We start from the raw sequence: 14,108 nt of genomic DNA, 5'->3' as shown, positions 1-14,108 counted from the left end.
TATGAACTTTTGAATTTATGCTTCCGTTGTTATCTTTAAACGTTGTTTTAAACTTAAGACTTTGGATTTGGACTTTATTAGTCGCTAATCGTGTTGATTTGATAAATCTGTTTTATTATTATGATTGTTCAACATGATTGGTGGTTTGATCCTAGTCAGTGACACGCCTCACGGTAGTACTTCGCATGTAAAAATTGAGGGTGTGACCGGATTTTGAATTTATTTATTTAAGTCAAACGTCGTTCTTGAAAGACGATAATATGCAAAACACGCAAAATCACATTGATAAACGTTCAATGGCTGGAATATTCGATGGTTTTAGCGTAAAAGTTTGTTTGAAAAGTTTATATGTATTAATGTATTATTATTTAGGCTGTGTTGTAAAAGTTTATTTTAATAGTTTATATATATGTAGGGTCAAGTTATTCTATAAAGCCTTCTAATTGTAAGAAGATTTATAGAGTGACAAATGTCCAATAACCTAAAATTAAACCCATTACATCACCACCCAAAACCTAAACACCCATCCCCACCCCACAACCACCACCAAAAACCTAAACACCCCCCCCCCCCCCCCGGGGGCAAAACAAAAAAAAACTATACCCCACCCAAAAAAAATCCCCAAAAAACCTAACCCCGCCCCCAAACCACCCCCCCCCCACCCCCAAAAACCTAAAAAAAAATCTAAAAAAAAACTAAACACCCACCCCCACCACCACCCAAAAACCTAAACCCCATTCCCTAGCAATTTTTTTTTTTTTGGGTGGGTGATGGAGGGGGGGGGGGTGTTTAGGTTTTTGGTGATGGTAGATGTTTAAGGGTTTTTTTTTTTTTTTTTTTTGTGTAGTGAGTTTTTTTAGAAACCTTTGTACTCTTCTTATAATTAGGATACTTTGTATTTGATTCTAATCCTATACATATAAAGGCTAGAATGACCCCACCAAGTAAATATAACACGATGAATTATTAAAATTGGTGACAAGAGTTAAAGAGAGATGAACTACTAAATAAACAAAATTAGTGTTATACACCCTTTAAACTTTCATAGGAAAAACAAAGGAGAAAGAAGATGATGATACCAAAAATTTCTTTCCTGGCGATGGTAGCTCTGCAACTGAAGAATGTTTGTTAAATTAAAGAGTGAATTGCAAATTATGTCATTTATCTTTATACCCATTTCAGGCGGTGTCCTTTATCTTTAAAATTGACGAGTTTTGTATTTTATGTTTTCAAATCTTGCACGTTATATCCTTTGAATGTAACCAGTTAATATTTAATCTGGTCACTCAAGGGTATTTTAGTCTTTTTACCAATTACTTTAAAAATATGTTAATAAATAAAACAAAAACAAATTTAAAAATTAATACTAATATTAATATTAATAATATATAACAAAAAACTAAAACATTCTTTCATCTCTTCTTCTCCCTCTTAACCACCACCATCCACCCCTTACAACCGGCTACCACCATCTAATCAGCGCCACCACTGGTTCACCACCACCAGCTGCCTTGGTTTAAAAAAGCGGGAAGCGCACAAAAGCGACGAGGTCTAAAATTAAAGCGCAAAAGCGGCGGGCTTTTTGTACGCAAAGCGCACATATTTAAAATAAATCTTATAAATTACATATAAGGCACCTATAACACATAAAACACATTAATATATGTATATTTAACATGTAAAACACCATAATATAGATATATATCAAGTTAAGTAGCAAAAACCCGAATAGTTATGTAGTAGGTAATCAAAAGAAGGTTGCTTAAGTGTTTGCAACTTTAGAATAGGTAATCAAAAACGACAATATAGCCAAACTAGTAGTCTTCTTCACTATCTCCATGATCATCGTCAGCTCCAAGTACCACATCTTCGCCATCATCTTCACTCAAGCCAAGTTCTTCTTCGATTTCTTCATCATCTTGAATACCTTCATCAATCAATACATCTAGTCTTTTAGATGGTGCTTTCTTAGGTGGTGGTACACTAGGAGTAGGGGTGGAGGAAGAAGGATCCTTTTCTTTGGATTGTTGTTGTGTACTTGATCTTGTTGCATATATCGGTTCAGATGCCCCCGAAGCCTTCTCAACAACACGCCATGTCAAACCACTATTATCATCAAACACAACCTCTGAAGTCTCCTCATTCTCATCATCCATAACACCCATGACCCACTCGTTACTATCATCAATTTCTTGTAAAAGTATAGGGTCAGTGGTGTTCCTTCTTTCATATCGTTGTTTCAATCCACGATTAAACTTTACATACACCAAGTCATTTAATCGTTTTTGTGCCAATCGGTTTCTTCTTTTAGTATGAAGCTGTAAAAGTAATAAATTTTAGATAACTAATGACTATAAAAATAATATAATTAAAATGAAAGTTTAATTGTGAACTTACTTGTTGGAAGACACTCCAATTTCTCTCACAACCCGTGGCACTACATGTGAGACTAAGAATCCGAATGGCAAACTTTTGCAACTCCGGGGTATCACATCCATAACTAGCCCACCAATCCGCTATTAACAAATGAAAGTCTTAAATCCATGAGATGTTTTTATATAATTGGTACTATTAAAATAAAAAATGATATTTTTACCTGGTGATCTCGTCTTTCTTTGACGTATAGCCATTGGATTGCCAAAAACACCTATTGCCTCTTGATATGAATCCAACTGGCTGCTAATTATGTCTTGAGTATGTGGATCAACAACTAACCTTCCAATACAGTCAATTAAACCTCGCCTAATCGGTCCACCACTTGCTTTCTCTTGATTGTCATAATACATTTCCGGATTCAAAAAAAAAAAAAATCCAGCAGCATGTAAAGGCCTATGAAGATGACATTCCCATCTTTTGTCAATGATCGCAAAGGCTTTTTTATACTCCGCTTTTCTATTCAAAAAACTAGCTGCAATGGCTTCCTTAGCCCTTGTCATAGCGTCATAGATGTACCCCATGGCAGGTTTTTTATCCCCATCAACAATCCTAAGAACTTTAACAAGCGGTCCTGTCAACTTGAGAGCATAAACAATGTTTCTCCAAAATCTTTCTTGTTGAAAGGTAGATGCTACTTTCCTCCCACCCGCTTCCTTCGCCCATTTGCCAACCCTCCATTCATCGGATAGGACCATCTTTAGCAGATTGTTCTTTTGCTTGTGCATTTGCGCAAGGGTGATGAATGATGTTGCAAACCGTGTCACCGCGGGCCTATGCAAATTTCTTTGATTCGTGAATCTTCTAATCAGATTCACAAGTTTAGTATGATTATATATATATGCATTCGCGAACATTGCATTTTTCAAACACTCCTTGATCTTTGGAATCTTCCCTATATCCTCTAACATGAGATCAATACAATGGGCTGCACATGGTGTCCAGTACAAATGCTTTCTTGAAGCTTCTAAGTATGTACCTACAATAAACAACAAAACAAGTATATAATTGATCAATAAACCGTATAAATATCTCAATAAACAGCATGAATTCTGCACTAATTCTGCACTAATTCTGCATGAATTCTGCACTAAAACACGAATTCTGCACTAATTCTGCATGAATTCTGCACTAATTCTGCACTAATTCTGCATGAATTCTGCATGAATTCTGAATAAGCAGCATGATTTCTACACTAATATGCATGAATTCTGCACTAACTGCATGAATTCTGCACTAAAACATCAAGAATTCTGCATAAACAAGATAATAAATAGTAAAAAACATGTAACAGTTACCTGCCGATTTATAATTGGATGCATTATCCGTCACCACTTGCACCACGTTTTCCTCTCCTACTTCATCCACCATTTCTTCAAGCATCCCCAACAACTGATGAGCATCCTTCGTGATCTCTGATACATCTATCGACTTCACAAACACCGACCCTTTAGGAGAATTAACCAAGAAGTTGATAATATCTTTTTGGACAGTCGAATCACGCCATCCATCTGATAAAATAGAACATCCTTTGGCAGCCCATTCCTTTTTGTGATTATCAATCTCCAATTTAGTGTCCTTTACTTCTTTTGTAAGTAAAGGCACCCTCAATTCGTACATAGTAGGTGCTCGGAATCCCGGACCAAACTGTGCCACAGCTTCCAACATAATATGAAAGCTATCATAGGTGGCTCCGTGAAAAGGAATACCCGCGTCATAAAACCACCGAGCAATCTCCATGCAAACTTTGTCCCTCAATTCTTTTTTACAAATTTCATTTATGGTTTGTTGTTTTCCTCCTTTCCTACCTTTTAGTATGTCTAAAGGGTTAGGAGGACAAAACGTATCAATAAGTCCTTTTTGCCTTGGCTTTTTTGGCGCATTTGCTTGGCTCGAACCACTTGTCCTCTTCACCTTCGTCACGACACATTCTTCGTCCTCTTCATCACCAAAATCATAATCATCAACCATGGGGTCATATGATTGTTTACCCTTAGCTTTTTTTAACATAAAGTCTTTCATCTCTTGGTGTACATTTTCGGGACACCTACTACATGATGCAACGTTTCTAAACCCACCAATTAAGTGTTGCTTCAGCCGGTATACGCCACCGGTTGAAGGTTTTCCACAGAACTTGCAAGTCCACCGGTTTTTGTTGGCCGGATCTTGTGTGCCATATTTTCTACTCGGGTCACCCGTACTAGTTGCTTGACCAACTTCACCACCATCAGTAGCCATTTAACTTTAACTGAACTGTGACATTATTTCATGTATAAGTATTAAATAATAACAATTAATAAACTGTGAAAGAACATTTAATTGAACTGTGACAACAGGAAACTGAAATCAAGTATCAAGTACTAAAGTTCAACACTTTCAACAAGCATGACAAAAAATATACAAAAAAGAATCACATATAACTTATATGATACAAGTTAACTAAACATGCATGAAAGAATCATATAAGTTAACTAAACAACTGAAATAAAGAATTTAAGTAATAACAATTAATAAACTGTGAAAGAACATTTAACTGACTGTGACAACAGGAAACTGAAATCAAGTATCAAGTACTAAAGTTCAACACTTTCAACAAGCATGACAAAAAATATACATGAAAGAATCAAATATAACTTATATGATACAAGTTAACTAAACATGCATGAAAGAATCACATATAACTATATAAGTTAACTAAACCTGCCTAAGCATAACTTGATTAGGTAAAAAATATACAACATAAACAATAGGAAACATGAAAGAATCATATAAGTTAACTAAACAACTGAAATAGAGAATTAAACTTCCAGATTTTTAGCAAAGAAGAATGGAGAATTGGAGATTGTCCAAAAAGAAACAAGAATTGGAAACTGAAATCAAGTATTAAAGTTCAACACTTTTAATAATTAAAGATACTAACCTGTTTCCAGCGAAGAAGAAGGATGATCGACTAGAAGATTTGGTGAAAAAATCTCGGACGTAAAATTGGAACCAGTTGTTAGGCGATTAGGGTAAAATCCCGCTAATTTTTACCGCCTAATATGTTTTGGCGCTATCAGGCCTTTTATTGTGTGCTATCGGGCCTTTGATGTGTGCTATTGGGCCTATATTTATCACTTTAGGGTTTGTATTATAAGTTATATGGGCCAACAGAAAACTTGTACAAAAAGCCACCTGTGTCTGCGCTTTTCTGCTTACAAAAAAATCGCAAAAAGCGTGCGCTTTACGTACGTTGCTCGCCTTATGCTACACAAAGCGCACAGATCAGCGCCTAGATGCGCTTCGCGCTTAAGGCGCGATTTTTTAAACCAAGCCAGCTGCCCAACACAAAACAGGACACACCTTTTCCCAAATTTCAAAACCCACAAATCAAAACCCCCAATTTCAAAATCCAAATTCAAACCCACCTTAATTATCACCAGAATTGGAATTGGAATCCAAATCAGATTCTGGACGTCGTTCTAGATGAAAAATCAAACCCACCTCAATTATCTTTGTAGATCCGGATGACGTTCTAGTCTTCGATGACGAGTACCAGGTCAGATCTTATAGTTGTCGACCCAATCTCGGTCAACAAGAATAGATCCGAGTCTGAATCAAGTAGAGATCGCCGGATATTTAGCAGCAGAGATCACCAGAAAATCGTCAACACTTGCCGAACAGATTTCTTAAAACTCCAAATAAAACCATCAAAATAGAAACAAGCAGTGGAGTATTTTTATTTTTTTTTTCAATTTGCAAATCAGTGTTTGAGTTTTTCTTAGACAAAACAGTATTAGGAAGCAAATTGCTTCTTATTTGTAGATCTTATTGTTGTTGTTGTTGCTTGCTCCATTCAGAGAGATATTATTATATGTGATTGAACGCTAAATTTTGAGAATGAGAATGAAGGGGTGGGTGGTGGTGGAGTGGTGCGTCGGATGGTGGTGGTTTGACAGAGAGAGTAGAACCTGCAAAGAGAGAGAGAGAGAGAGAGAGAGAGAGAGTAGAACCTGCAAATGGTTGAATATTTCTTGAAAACCTTTTTTAATTATTTTTTTAATAAATGGTTAGATATTTATGTTATTTACATAATTAGTCCCTGTATTGGTGAATTGACAAAAATGCCCTCATGTGCAAGGCACATGACCAGATTTAACAAAAAAAATTAACTGGGTTAGGCTCAAAGGACAAAACGTGCAAGATTTGGAAACATAAAGTACAAAACTCGTCAATAATTATAAAGACAAAGGACACCGCTTGAAAACAGGTATAAAGATAAAAGACAAAATTTGCAATTCACTCAAATTAAATATCATATATCATGTGAAGAAAAAGGAGCATTAGACATTATTTTATCCTTTTTTCAGTTTAACTTGTACTGATATAGTGACCCTTATAAAGGAGACGATGCAATGTGTGTGCTAGTAGTAGCATTGGGTTTGATGACTTTGAATCAATTTTTCTTTATTGTTATTACTAGGTTAGAAGCCCGTGTAATACACGGGGTGAATAAATATAATTTTATATATCAAATAATAAAAAAATATAACTTTAAAAACCTCGTTTATTATACGGGTTGAATAAATATAATTTTATATACCAAATAATAAAACAATATATCTTTAAAAATCTCGTTTATTACATGGATTGAATAAATGTAATTTTATATATTAAATAATGAAAAAGTTATATTTTTTAAAAACCCCGTGTATTGTATGGGTTAAGTAATTTTAATTTTATATATTAAATAATGAAAAAAGTTACATTTTTGAGAACCTCATGTATTGTATTGTATTGTATGGGTTGAGCACATGTAATTTTATATACAATCAATAAAAAGTTATATCTTATTATATCTTTATAAACCCTGTGTATTATAAAACCTTTGGAATAAATTGACAAAATGGCCCAAACCACAGGTACTAAAATGACATTTAACTCTTTATATTATATTTGTCACACCCCCAAATTACCACCTAGGGCATGTCCCTAATGGAGGTGCAACGATCCAACAAAGAGCCACCAATCATATCAAACACAAGTTATAATGTACTGAAATACTCAATTGAAAGAAATGTATTGTTTGAAAGTTAAACCAAAACCAAAGTATTGAGCGGAAGCATAAATGTATAAGCGTATAAATGTATGAAAACCAAATCAATATAATTGTTTATTATGACCACAACCACTCCAGCAGCATCAGACGGCAAGCTCCCAAGTTCCTTCAATAATTCCCTACAAGCATGTAAACAAGTGTGTCAGACTACGCTGGTGAGTTCAAGGTTTGTGTTTGTTTACCAAGTTGTGTTACCGATCATGTGAGTAAAACAGTTTACAAGACGATATGTTGTTTGTTGTTATGATGTTTGATGTTTCGATGTTGTTATTACTCGATTACCGAATGGCCATATGATATGTGATTGCCAACCCCAATGCCTCTATCAAAGCATTGGTCATGTTTTAAGGTAATTAGTTCACGCCCGTTCTCCTCGAACGTCGTGAGGGTGCCAAACCTAATAGCGCTATCAACTAATAACCCCCGTTGCCCTACAAGCAACGTGCCGGTAGATATTGTGGTCTTACAATGATAGAAAACTGAGTACAATAACCAACATCCCATTACCCATGCATTCCTCCTCGGAACGTTACCCGTTATCCCTTCCCTGGGATCCATGCTTGAGAAAAGAGCAGTGAACTCACCTTTGGTTTGCTCGGTATGTTATATTACTTGTTTAACAATAGTGGTTTACCAAGCCCTATGATAGTTACACATAACAATCAGTTTGCATACAAGCACAGCACGTATCATTTCACATTTATTCATCAGCTAGTGCACACGAATACCAGTGTCGACATTCATCATTAAACATGGTATATCAATTAACCCAGCACAAAACCCCATCAATATAGTGTGTTTACATACTAGGTGCTACCCCTAAAGAGCTATACTTCTCACACCGCGTTTCAATTATTCTAATAACGTTTCATCTCAAACATATTATGTACCATTCGTGGTCCTTAGACCCGACGTGCGAGACCCAGGCCCAAACATGTCCCGGCCCGCAACCCATATGTGTTTTCTGTTTCAGCTTATGGCCCACCCGAACCGTCCCGGTAGTTTAATCCTCCGGTACTCAAACCAATCGGCCCAACTCAATTGGATGAATTCACTAGTTCATTCATTTATAACAACCCAACTTAATTATCTACATATCCACGGCCTAATTCCCATTGTTATCGCAACCAACACTATTAATTCCCATGAACATACGATATTTTTAATAGAGATAACTAACGAAAATTCAATTAGTGACAAACCTCTCAACTTAATCACATGGGCCGACAAAGAATAGTGTGATCTAATGAGATCTACACATAACCATACATCATTAATGAGGCCTACACATGGGCCGACAACTTAATCACCAAAGTGAATGTGTATAGTAAATCACATGATTTCTGATGTTGTCTAATTAATGAGGTATGCACATGATTATTCATTATTAAATTGTTCCAAATTATGTTCTGTTTGTTAGGTGACATGATGGCCAACGAAACCCCATAACTTTCGTCGAAGGGTAAGCCGACGAAACCTCCTACTTTGGTCGTTGACCTACTGACTGCTAAACGTGCAGAAAACCCTAACTGCTACGATTCCGTACGTGACAAAACAATCTTTTGCAATCATTACAACATGCAGTCCAGTTCATACATTTATGTTATACCTCCATTATCAAAAATAATGTTTGAATAAATTGCCACTCAAAACCTCACATGACCCTAATCATTATCCAATAGTTGTTAGCATCATTACCATTATCAAACCACACAACAATGGCCGACAGATGTTACTTCTTTCATGTTATTATTGGACCAATTTAAGTAGTGGGTTGCAAGCTTATTCACGTGATACATATCACACATATTCATCATATAATATCAACAATAAAGTCATGTAATCATATTAAATAGGCCGCAGACTATAACAAGATTAGTCCACTCAGTCAAAGAATCATGCGACCTAGTGCATCAGGAAGTTAGATCAATTAATGGTATAACAGACTCACCGATGGGATTGAGATGAAATTACAAAGATCTTCGGGAGAAGAGGGAATGTTGTCGTCGCCGATTTAGAGAGGATCTAGGGTTTCGCAAAAATACGCGTTACATGCAATTAAAGAGGATTTATAATCCTGATTCACGTTTGGGCCTCAGCTGGGCCTCAAGCCCATACGGTGTCGACGAAACATCTCGGTGTGCGACGAAACCTCGTGTGAAACTTCCTAGTTTCGTTGAATGAAGGTGATGACGAAACATAACTATGTTTCGTCGAGTTCGGTTGGGTCCAAAGTTTCATCAAACAAAGGATATATGTACCAAACAGTTTATGCATAATCATTAACCAGCCACAAAAGTGCAACATCTAAATCGTATCTAAATTATACGCCAAACGTGAACAAGTTACAATAAAACGAGTTACATTAATCAAGTACTAAACACTCTGCGAACGAATAGCGTGTCGAGTAAGGGCCTTGAAAACTCGGGTTGTCACATCATCCCCAACTTGAAAGAAATTTCGTCTCGAAATTTGACAAGTAAACAAAAACAGCGAAGTGTCGGATCAGGATGACTGTGGATTTTCCTCGGGTATCACATCATCCCCAACTTGATTGGGAATTTCGTCCCGAAATTCACTAGTCGCGCCAGATTCAGGTTTGACAGACTTGGACTTGTCATCTGGGAATAAATGTGGGTACTTAAGCTTCAACTGATCCTTGCGTTCCCACGTGAACTCCGGTCCACGTCTTGAGTTCCAACGAACTCTCACAATAGGAATTCGACTATGCTTGCGGACTTTGACTTCCCGATCCATGATTTCTATAGGTTCTTCGACAAACTGCAACTTTTCGTCGATCTTCAGCTCTTGAAATGGTACCACCAGTGTTTCATCAGACAAACACTTCTTTAACTGCGACACATGGAACACATCATGGACGTTACCCAACTCAGCGGGTAACTCCAGCTTGTATGCCACTTTACCAATCCGTTTTAGAATTTTGAACTGTCCCACATAACAAGGGTTAAGCTTGTCGCGTTTTCCAAAACCCACACCCTTCCAGGGTGAGACCTTCAACATGACACGATCATTAACTTCGAATTCCAAAGGTTTTCTACGCTTATCGGCGTAGCTTTTCTGACGATGACGCGCTGCTGCCATACGGTTCCTGATCTGAACAATCTTTTTGGAAGTTTCAAGAACAAGTTCTAGACCTGTAATCTGGCTGTCACCTACTTCAGCCCAACAAAGAGTTTAGCGCTACTGTCCATGCAACGCCTCAAACAAAGCTGTCTGAATATCAGAATGGTGACTTCTGCAGTAGAACTCACCCAAAGATAAGTGTCCTTCCAAGTGTTCACTAAAGTCAATCACGCGCATGCTCACAGCATGTCTTCGTGTGTTAGGTTGGTTCATTACTCTGTCCGGTTGTCCCACAGTGATAAGTGATGCTCATGTCTAGACGTGAGCCAAAGGTGTTGTGTAGTGCCTGCCACAAATCAGGTATAGCTCAAAATCAAAGGTAACAGAAGTTGGCACCTCGTGCCTAAAAGCCATCTCTCCTAGAGGAATATTCACAAGTCGAAAAGACTCGTCTCTCCCAGATGATATTGTTTCCGTTCTGAGTTTTTGGTAATCCAGTGACAAACTCCATGGCCATCTGTTCCAATCTCCAAATAAGTGTTTCTGATTACTGACACGAACTAGAAGGTTTCTGATGTTCCACCTTGACTTTAGCACAAGTCAAACGTCGTTCACACGCTTCGCTATGTTGGCCTTCAAGCCCAGTTGCCAAAACAAGATCCTCCGATTCTAAACTATTCCATCAAATCCAGATGACCAGCATACCGAGGCTGGTGTGCTTTGCTCAACACAAGTTCCCTACCGTTACCACATAATGAGACCCACATTCGTTCTACGAGGTAGCGAGTATCGTCTGTCCTACCAAGGTTGCTTCTCCATGCCCCGCATGGTTTCAACTGGAAAATCCTCTTCCTTCAGTTCTCCAGTGTGAACAAGGCGTGTCAGATCAGGTAAGTTAGAGTCGATAGTGAGCTGCAAAGCTCGTGCGCGTTCAAGTTTCATAGTTGTAGTCGTCAAAAAGTTCCCTCCAGTGATGCCATTAACTCATTTAGCTCTGTCGAAGCCAAGGTACACGGGAGGCTCTTGTGATCGGTCTGAATAACGCACCTGGTACCGTCCAAGTAATGCCTTCATCTAAAATCCAAATACCACGGTTTTCACCGCCAGTTATGTGTTGTGCGGTTCCTCTTTGTAACTCCATCACGTAAGTCATCACTCTCTCTTGTTGCGTCGGTGTGTAACTGGGACTCTGATTCGGACTATCATGGCATACCACTAAATCACCCACACCCTCGGGTAAAGACGATGCTCAGTGCATTGCAGAGTTGGAATTCGAAAGCTGAAATGACGTCCTCCTATTTCGTCCTACACGAACACAGCACCCTGCTGTGCTAAAGAGATTTAAGCTTTGCGACCTCCAAAAATCCTGTGAATAAGCTGCGATAGTATCTAGCGAAACCAAGGAATTGCTTCATCCCCGAAGGAATCTTTGGTGTCGATCAGTTTCTAACAAAATGGATCTTTAGCAAGATCCACGTGTGTTCCCACTTCGTTGGTTACATGCGCAAAATGTATCTCTCGAATCCAGATGTTACATTTTACAAGACTTCACACGGAATGGCCCCTCCCTCAGGAGCTCTAAGACAAGATACAGATGTCGTCCATGATGTCCCTTCCTCCAGGAAATGACCCAAAACGTCATCAATAAACACGGTAGATTCTTGTGGTCCATAAGCTGCTGGTGTGTTGATTATCTCGATGGTCATAGTGTACAAAAGTCGCACTGGCCGCATTGCGTTTGATATGCCGTTCTAAGAGCATCCTCCCATTGGACTTCCATCTGATGATAGTTCGTTCGTTTGCCAATCCTCGAATGGGAGCTTGACTCTCGCAACTAGTCGACATGTTTTCAATACATGGTCGGGGCACACGGTTCCTGAGTGCCACTTTGTTGAGTTCTAGATAATCAGTATACATACGAAAAGGCTTATTTTCACGAATATAAATGGGGCTCCCTGGAGAGAAAACTAGGTCCGACAAAACTTCTGTCCCACAGTCTCTGTAGTTGTTTTGACAGTTCTTGCATCCCTCCTGGCGCATGACGGTAAGAAGTACGAAGAATTAAGGCTGCCTCTGGCGCGAGATCAAACTGAGATTCTGCTTAACAGTTGTGGAAGTAAACCTGAAAGTTCCTCGAGTAGCACGCCGAGAGGAATCACGAACAATTGGTGGATCCTCGATCCTCACCTCCTTAGTCTTAACATCAGTAACGTGTGCTAACATAGCGGGGTAATCCTTCCGTAGACACTTCTGGGCCTTCTTTGCTGATATGATGCTAACCTTTACACCACTCTGACACTTCAAAATATAAAGTGGCGCAAAATTTCCTCCCCATAGGGTATATCTACGCGATATCCAGTTAACCAATCTGCACAACTACTGCATCGAAACCATCAAAGATTGTAGAAGGAAAGTCGATGCCGAACACTTGTCCCACAAGTTTGAGTTCGCATCCCAACGAACATATGAGGTTTCAATTGACTTGCCATCGGCCGGTTCCACAACAGGTTCGGTTTCGAGAAGCATTAGGGTTAAGCAGATCCGAGACGAAGCGATTTGCTACCCATTCAAGCTACCGTGTTGCTGTTATCCTGTTGTTGCCCATGTCAATCCTAAATGTCCTTCCGCGAGCACCACTACCGGTGTTGCTGTTACGATCATGTGAATTCCCAATGTTGTCATCGTTCCCTTGGTTGTTATCGTCTTGAATTATCAACGGCCAATCCATGCCGTAAGCACCTCCATTTCCATACTGTAGGCTACTATTACAAGTACCTTGGTGTTGCCATGACTGTTGCCTCTAATGTCGTTGCTTAAAACGGAACCCTACGATCTTTCACCACCAAGTCCATCTTTCCACATTCTATGCCACGCCCTAAAGCGCTAATCACTGTACTGGTAGTCACACATTCCACACTATAATCAGTTGTCATCGCTTATGCTTCGATTGATTCGTAAGAGTCGACTCCCATAAGTCGCTTACCAGGGTTAAAGATTCGATTGGCGTCAAATTGATGATGTTCATTGCTGGTAATCAGGGTCGTCCAAATACTAAGGTTGGTAAGGCACTATGCTCCTCCTCTTCTCCATCGTTCTTGCGAGTTGACTGAGTAACACTTGGTATGTTTCCAGAGCGTTGCAGAAGTGATCGCACTTCAGGGTCTAAGACGTCAATATGTTAGTTAAGTTCCAGCAAACGAAGAAGGGTGAGAAAGGTATAGGCAAACCATTCGACGCTGCGACATCCAACACAGAGACGTTCGTGCAGGCACCTAACATTCTACATAGTTCGCTAGGCGTTCGGATGGGTGTTCAGGTAATACTCGATAGCATCAAGATTTGAAAGGATTCAGAGAGGAGTGAAAAGATCATGTTCGAGTAGGAGACAATCACTGCTACGACACCTATAGACTTGTTACGTTTCACATTGATCAAATAACAGAGCGGAACCCCTTTTTCACTTGTTAAGCCTCACCGGGACTCGCATGCACCC

At 38.8% G+C, this 14,108-nt stretch overlaps 1 protein-coding gene across 1 annotated transcript; it reads right to left on the bottom strand.

Annotated features, from left to right (window-relative positions):
• Positions 1–1,742: 1,742 nt before the first annotated feature.
• Positions 1,743–3,403, bottom strand: LOC110887342. The gene is made up of 3 exons (XM_022135041.1): positions 2,597–3,403; positions 2,398–2,516; positions 1,743–2,318 (listed from the first exon to the last, which is right to left on the bottom strand). Exons 1-3 carry the CDS (start codon positions 3,342–3,344, stop codon positions 1,815–1,817), a joined length of 1,371 nt encoding a protein of 456 aa, XP_021990733.1. The 5' UTR covers positions 3,345–3,403; the 3' UTR covers positions 1,743–1,814.
• Between the last annotated feature and the right edge of the window lie 10,705 nt (positions 3,404–14,108).

This window comes from Helianthus annuus, chromosome 11, assembly GCF_002127325.2.
Source record: "Helianthus annuus cultivar XRQ/B chromosome 11, HanXRQr2.0-SUNRISE, whole genome shotgun sequence".
NCBI classification, from domain to species: domain Eukaryota; kingdom Viridiplantae; phylum Streptophyta; class Magnoliopsida; order Asterales; family Asteraceae; genus Helianthus; species Helianthus annuus.
Note: the sequence above shows the minus strand (reverse complement) of the source record. Positions and strands in the feature narration are given on the sequence as shown.